The sequence below is a fragment of the Perkinsus marinus genome (genome assembly GCF_000006405.1).
Source record: "Perkinsus marinus ATCC 50983 genomic scaffold scf_1104296935302, whole genome shotgun sequence".
Classification (NCBI taxonomy): Eukaryota; Perkinsozoa; order Perkinsida; family Perkinsidae; genus Perkinsus; species Perkinsus marinus.
The window spans coordinates 1,185,581-1,192,601 of record NW_003214508.1 but is presented as its reverse complement, the minus strand read 5'-3'; the positions used below and the strand labels follow the sequence as shown (position 1 = coordinate 1,192,601).

Below are 7,021 nucleotides of genomic sequence, written 5' to 3'. Positions count from 1 at the left end.
TGACACCGCAAGTCCTTCATGAGTATCGAGCCAGCCTGTAAAGTGCTCCCGGATACGACACAGCTTTGGGACCACCGGTGTTGCAAGCGGAAATCAGAGGCGATGGGAGGTAGTGCTTACTCGAAGGTTGATGGTGGAAGGCTGTGGTGGTCTCAGATTCGCCTTTGTGGAGTTCCAAAACGACCGACTAGCCACAGCCGCCTTGAGCATTTTCAACGGGGTAAGCATGGGGGAGGCGAGCTGGAGGAGATTCTTTGTTGTTTTCCTCGCTTAGATGGAAGTACTTGGGCGGCGTTTGATCGTGAGCCGACCCCAAGGCTTTGTGGAGGGCGGCTCACCCGCTGGCTTGCCGGCTCCGACTGGCCAGCAACAACAATGGAATGCCATGCCTCAACAAGCCATCGGGGGTTGGGGAATGACCCCGACGGGCCAGGGTTGGGGTGGGGCTCAGCAGATGCAACAACATCAGTCCTGGGGCCCTGGAGGTCACTTGGATAACGCCAACACTATGCCGCTACAGTTCCCACGGAATCTCGGAGGTCAGAGTGATGGTCAAGACGCGGCAGCCCGAGCTGGGGCGGAGGCGGCTCAGGCGCTCTTGGGGGGTGGTAGCCAGCAGCGAGGAGGGTGGTGACCTCGACAAGGACGTTTAGAAGGACCTCGGGTCGTGGCCGCCACGGTAGTATCAACACCGACAACACCATTATTTTTCGAGAGATAAGAGCAATGTTTGGTTATCTAGGGTGTTGGAGGGTCTGGGGATTTCTTTCAGATTGATAGCATTGTTGTGGGTTTGGTTCAGCTAAATGGATAACTCGGTTGCGCATGCGTGCTGGTTCATTTTTTGACCACATTTGTTGAGTAGTGTCGGCTGGCCCAAATCCGGAATAACTGATAGCAAGCTCCGAAGTTGTGGCCTGGAATAGGCTGTGTGAGTTGGGCATCTGAAGGGCATGGGAAATGCCCTTCTAAAGGCTAGACAGTGGAGTCATAACCTATCACGGTGACGGAAAGGAATGGGTGTAATGAATGGAACTGATCGTCGCGACATTGCTTGGGTGGGAAGGGCAAGATCCTCAGTAGAAAGTCAGTGTTCTGGAGTGGAGATAGACTTGTTGTGTATGGGCCGGGTCTTACACTTTAGTTTCAAACGGGCACATTTCTTTTGCCCCTTGAGGATTTGGTACACTCTTTTGATGGGTATTGTGATGGTCGTCGGTGCCCGTCATTTTGACGAGATAGTGCTAGCTTTCTTGGCATTGCCTCGACAACTATTACCCTCCATCGTCTCCCCTACGGCCCTATTCTTCCACAACGATGCCCTCCCCTATCTCCGCCTTGGATTATGTTAAACTTCAGCTAAGAAGCAATCTTAAAGAGGACAGCGCTGAAGAGGTACCTCGTGAGCTCGTGACTATACACAGCTTTCATCATATCGCTTTTCCCTTGATTCACTTGTCCTACAGCAAGGGTGGACCTGAGAGAAATGAGTAGTGTAGAAGTGAAATAATATGAACTGTGGATATATAAAGAGATAGGCACGCATGTTGCATATTTGGCTCCAATCGCTAGATAGATAGATACTCGAGTGGAGTGCCATATACGTCGGGAATTGCTGATGCTACTATGCATGTCTTTAGTGTGACAATAAGCTAGTACGGAGGGCAGGTTCTCAATGTTGTGTCCAACTCAGATCCTGGCGAATGTCGATGAAGAAGTGCTGGAACAGATATCTTCCTTCCTTAGAGAAGCCGAGATAGCTGAAGACAAGTGAGTCCGCTCTTTTCTAGTGAGGTGGAGCTTATATGAGACTTCTTAGGCATGCTACTCACTGCAATTATGGCAGTGTTGCTGCATGGTACAGTTCCACGAATAAGTTTAGATTCCAGCACACTCAGCTTGAACAACTCTACAAGTAGACTGCCCTTGGGGCTTCGTGGCGACGGATTTCATGGCAGTTACATTCCCGTCCTGTACCGTTGGGGGATCCCTATGTTCCTCACTGAACGTCAAGATGAGAATTTCAATCTCGTTATGGACATTGACGTGAAGATGGGAGCCGATCAGAAATGGGAGCACTGCGTTAGAGCGGAGCAGTGCATCGTCGACAAGGATGATGGCACGCGATTCTTCGAGTTCATACTCAAGAACCTGTCTCCGGTAAGGCGTGGTTGCATCGCGAATCCGGGATTCCACATGTGTGCAGGTTTTTCCAAGCAAGGCCCATATAGATGCCGCGCTTTTCTCGGCCAGTGGCTATAGCCGGGATAGCGGCTCCTTCAAGGTTTCGCTGCACCTCGTGTTCCCGGCGATCATAGTTGACAGAAAAAAAGCGCCCAAAATACGTAAGTCGGTTCGGATGTTGCGAAAACTCCTGTACGATTCCTTCTGTACATCGAGACTTCCGGTTGGAGGCACTACTCGATCGACAGGTACACATGTGGTCCAGATGTTGTGGTCTGCATCTTTGGAAGACAGCCCTTCTTATGACCCATTCGTCGCCGCCTTATCCCGTGATCTGCTCAAACTTTCTGCGGAGAATCGCTTCCGCAATGTAATTGACGAGACCAGCATTAATAATAGGTAGGGGGGGTCGATCGTCGTCTTACAGTTTGGAAGGGGTCCGTTGCGTTGTCCCAGTGGGAAGCGAATGAGCACTCCTCAGGTTTGGTAATCGTCTGTGCTATTGTGACAAAGCTTCCAGACCACCGCTGGTTAAGCCAGAGGGACGTCCATTGAAGCCCTTGGGGATCTTACGCTATAGCAGGGATAAGCAGAAGCTTACCTGGCTGGACGTAATACATGGGCATCTCGTGGTTGGTCGAATTACACTTCTCATGGGTTCCCCGTAACTATTGATGAGTTGATACTAATACACTGAGACTCTCATCCCATTGAAGAAGTTCTATTCATATTATACGTTGAATATGAGTGATGGTATAAAATTATGCTCCTTCTATGGTTAGAACAATCTTCATGAGGATGTTAGTTTCAGTAATCGCCTTTACTTTTCAGAAGAAATTGTCAGACTCCAAATGGGTGAGGATCTCTTCGTGCCGCTCTATGGACGGTACCCTGCGTAAACTCACTCGTTGGGATCCTCCGAACACGATGGCATCTCGGGTTACCCGTACCGGTCCGGGCGGCAGCTGTGTGGATGTGAACCCCCAGAATCAGGATGCCTTCAGAAGCAGACGATCTCAGCTGAGGGGTGACACGACTGTTGCCGGTGGTGACAGCGCTGGAAAAATGAAGGAGTGCGCGTAAGTTGCGAGAGCGGTCAAGTTGGGTCGAGATTGGCGAGGTCAGGTACTTTGAATGCATAGAGCCGGTTACAGCTGAACAGTTCAAGGCGTGGCTGACGGGCTTCGGCACGGGGAAATGGGATGAACACATCGAGACCCGCTCTATATCGTGGAGACCGAGTGGCAACAAGGGATTCATTCAGTACTACCCGGAAACAAGTGAGTGTTGATGACCTTGGTTAATGTGGGGAGAGTGGCTTTACTGTTAGGGAAAGTTGACGTTATGGCGGTAGACGACTCGTGGATGGGCATCCTCACTGAGCTGTTGACGGACCCGTCGAGTAAGCTGAAAGTTCGACGTATGGAACCGGGCGATGCTGGTAGTAGTTGGAGAATGGGTCACTATGAATTAATGTGGTTTGTCGTGTCGCAGAAATGACGCAAGCTGCAGGGGCATCGAATGGGGCCACTTTGGTTGGAGAGGCCGATGGGGCCGTCGAGGATGAGGATATGTTAGAAATTAAAGAAGTTCTAGAGGACTATACTAAGGCTTCGGAAGATGAGGTGCGTTGAGATGTCGAGCTGATTTATGACGATTTTCAGGTGGCACTCAAGGCAGGGGAGCTGGTGCGTGTAGTGGAAGTGGATCAATCGGGTTGGACTAGAGTAATTGGGATTTACTATTATTCGTTCGGCTGCTATGTTTACTATTTCAGGTCCGTAAAGAGAACGGTAGCGTCGGCTGGGTGTCGGCGGAATTCCTCGCGGACCCGGACCCGAACCGTAAGGAAGAGTGAGACGCTTTCGAGATAAGTATGATGGTGGTGGTCCGTGCATGCGTGTGCACAGACCATCGTTTCATATGAGATTAGTAAGCTATTTGTGAAGGAGCCAATATGAATTTCCTGCTCTCAAGTCAAGTCAGATCGATAGTTTCCTGCCTATACATGGCTTGTGTTAGCAGTGGAAGTATGGGGAAAACGACTAGGAGGGCTCATCTCATCTCGACGATGTGTTGCGTGCCGTAGGAAATGGGGCACTCTTGAGAGACACTGTTGCCGTCGAGTCTCCAGTCCTTCGAGGATCAAGCTCGATTCACGTAACTACGACATGTGCGCGGGGTAGCATATGGGCACGACCGTGAGGTAGAATCATAAGACTTCGATGAGACTGGACTCTGGAAGGGCAAGAGTCGCAGTGGGAGGAGGCGAGTACCATAGTCCAGAACTTAAGTTCGGCGACATCATGGAGGTCACTATGTCGATTTTCAAGTGGTATCCATATTTGTTTGTTTCTATAGCTGTCTTGCGCCAATAACGTCAATGAGCGATACGCAATCACAAATCATGAAAAACTTTGGGATAAAAGCACACCAGCCTCTCGACGGTGTGTCTTAGCCGTCTCGATATCATAATCGTATATATTCTCCCTCACGGATATGGCCATTGTTGCTGTAGAAGTCATCTCCATAGTTTTTGTCTGCTCATGGATCAAGCCTATGCATACGATTAAGGCACGTCATAAAGCCCAGATATCATACGGCCTTGTCGTAGTAGCCATGTTATTGGTCTGGACCTGGTTACAAAAGGTGGAGAGACATCCCTTGCCACAAGTTGATCCGATGAGAGATGATGGCAAGCATTGGCCTGCGGTCCTGGTGAGCGGAGTTGTATTTGTAAATCTTTCTCTCACGACTACATTCATTCCGTTGTTTGTTTAGGTTCATTCGTGTTCCCTAGATGACAGTGTCGTGAGGCTATCAGTGCCGAGCCTAAGGGCGCCCTTTGGGGCCTCGGTGGTTGACAGCTGCTTCAATGAAGAGCATCGAGTCGCTCTCAAGAGGGCTGGTACGTATCCCGCCAATATGCATTGTGGATGTGTTTATTCTCTTATTCAGGCTGTGCGACTGATCCTAGATCGTCGAGCTGCATTACTGCGTTGCGGAACATCGCTGCTGGGTTTTCAGGGAGACCAGGAATTCTAGAAGATGGACTTCGCTATCATGTCTTCGTTTATTCATCTTCTGGTGAACACACCTCGTCGAACAGACCACTTGTGCTGGAAAATTTTGCGTAAGTGTCCCGTCGCTCCATAACGTGGGTTTGATCCGTCGGTAGTCGTTTCTCGAATCACTTCGAATTTACAGATCGATTCATAATGACTTGTCAGTGTAAACTTCTGTCGAACTGCCCATGGCAATCCTGTGATACGATAATCTCGACTTCGTCTCGTTTTTAGAATCGTTGATGTCCGTGACCACGCATTCGGTGTGGAGTGGGTCTATGAGACTGTATGGTTCCCCGCGCGATCTGACAACTTCCGGAAGACTATGGGATTTGCACTGTCCAGTCCTCGGTAGGCTGGGCTGAGTAAACTATGTCTACATGCCTACTGTGTGTTAGGCAGCAGTTGACCTTCTTGCTGGTCAATGACGCTGCTAACTCTGCGAGAGCCCACTGGGACTTTCAGCATGATGTGTTCGATAACTATATGAAGCCCCTTGTTGACGGCTATCTCCAGCAGGTAGCACGAGAAATGTGGTTGAGGGGAGTTACTCTCTCTTGCTCAGATTTTCGACATTGAAGTTGATTCACAAGTTGTTCACGGAGCCGTCTTGCCTGCAGCGACTCGCAAGACTAAACGCAATGGTGTTCACCGGTTGAGGAGTGTCAAGCAACTGCGACAACTACTGACAGAAGCCAGCCGTTGGGGGAGGCCTGAGACCCTCAAGCGTGGGTACAGGAAGCTACCGCACACGATACAGTAAGGCAAAGACAATTTTCTCTGTCTTGTGATGCTTCTGATCTTCCGCCCTGTTCAGTCTAGCCGCCTATGTATCGCCCGATAATGTAACAGTCACAGTTGGACCAGCAGACAAGTCAAGTGTGGGCATTCCTGGCTGGGGTGTGGTCGCCTTCGTCCAATCAGTGGCTGATCATGGCTATGCTACAGGGATGTGGCATGCACACTTGAGGGCTTACCTGGGATTCGAACCCGTGCCCTCTTGCGACGAAGCTGTCGGCTGGTTGTGTGTCGATCCGACTAACGGTCTGACCATACCTGAGGTGTTTGAACTCGTGCGAGAAGCAATTATCTTCTATCGCAATGCAACACGGAATACTCTGATACAGCTCGATGATCTGGTTGAAAGCCTCCCTCAAGTGGCCGTCTCACAGGACATAGCGGCTCGAGCTGCAGTGGCTGCACACAGCATCGATAACGATCTGGTGAGTTGCCTCGGGATGCTATTCGACGATATTAGGACACTAACACTACTGTGTATATTCTCCTTGCTAAATATGGTCAGAAAACGTCGTTCACCGTGCTTTCATGTTCCCAGGTGGATGCGAATGAAATTGGTGTAGCTTTGGAAATGGCAAGGAAAAGTTATGAGGAAAGCGTCGATGTTCTCTACGATGACAGCATATCCGCGAGCAGCTATTTCAGTCAGGAGTTCACTTTGGCGGTGTATTTACCGATCGCCGCGCCTCTTCTCATTCCAATTGTCGTTAACCTGTTGCAAGAAGTCCGTCTGTGGCGGAGGAGTCGACACGGGGCTGAAGGAAACCACGAGAAGATTGACTAGATGGCAATAACCAGACGATGATGCACTTTCTTTCTCAATAGTGGTATGCTGTGTTAATATCAGTAGTGTGGGCAGCAACGTTTCAGTCGTATACACTCTCATCATCAGCATCGCCACCCAACTTAAGCACTTGACATTACCGTTATGGCTGTAAGTAAATGGCACCTATGTAGAGACAGCAAGAGACCCT

The 7,021-nt window shown here is 49.9% G+C and overlaps 3 protein-coding genes across 3 annotated transcripts in view; all 3 read left to right on the top strand.

The window, feature by feature from the left end:
* Positions 1 to 41, top strand: part of Pmar_PMAR003675 (hypothetical protein) — a gene marked incomplete at both ends in the record, with an annotated part of 1,254 nt that extends 1,213 nt beyond the window's left edge. Inside the window, one exon of the mRNA XM_002784370.1 lies at positions 1 to 41. This exon is cut by the window's left edge and continues 4 nt beyond it. Coding sequence (XP_002784416.1) covers positions 1 to 41 — 41 coding nt within the window.
* Positions 42 to 1,317: 1,276 nt separating this feature from the next.
* Positions 1,318 to 4,186, top strand: Pmar_PMAR003674 (hypothetical protein; the record flags this gene model as incomplete). Its single annotated transcript, XM_002784369.1, has 13 exons — positions 1,318 to 1,395; positions 1,694 to 1,770; positions 1,820 to 1,915; positions 1,959 to 2,160; positions 2,207 to 2,345; positions 2,433 to 2,583; positions 2,666 to 2,795; positions 3,016 to 3,263; positions 3,310 to 3,464; positions 3,515 to 3,625; positions 3,679 to 3,809; positions 3,849 to 3,911; positions 3,962 to 4,186. 13 exons carry the CDS (start codon positions 1,318 to 1,320, stop codon positions 4,040 to 4,042), a joined length of 1,662 nt encoding a protein of 553 aa, XP_002784415.1. The 3' UTR covers positions 4,043 to 4,186.
* Positions 4,187 to 4,683: 497 nt separating this feature from the next.
* Pmar_PMAR003673 (hypothetical protein) lies at positions 4,684 to 6,831 on the top strand (the record flags this gene model as incomplete). The annotated part of the gene is made up of 8 exons (XM_002784368.1): positions 4,684 to 4,902; positions 4,966 to 5,092; positions 5,143 to 5,317; positions 5,484 to 5,600; positions 5,648 to 5,768; positions 5,815 to 6,008; positions 6,067 to 6,472; positions 6,586 to 6,831. 8 exons carry the CDS (start codon positions 4,684 to 4,686, stop codon positions 6,829 to 6,831), a joined length of 1,605 nt encoding a protein of 534 aa, XP_002784414.1.
* Between the last annotated feature and the right edge of the window lie 190 nt (positions 6,832 to 7,021).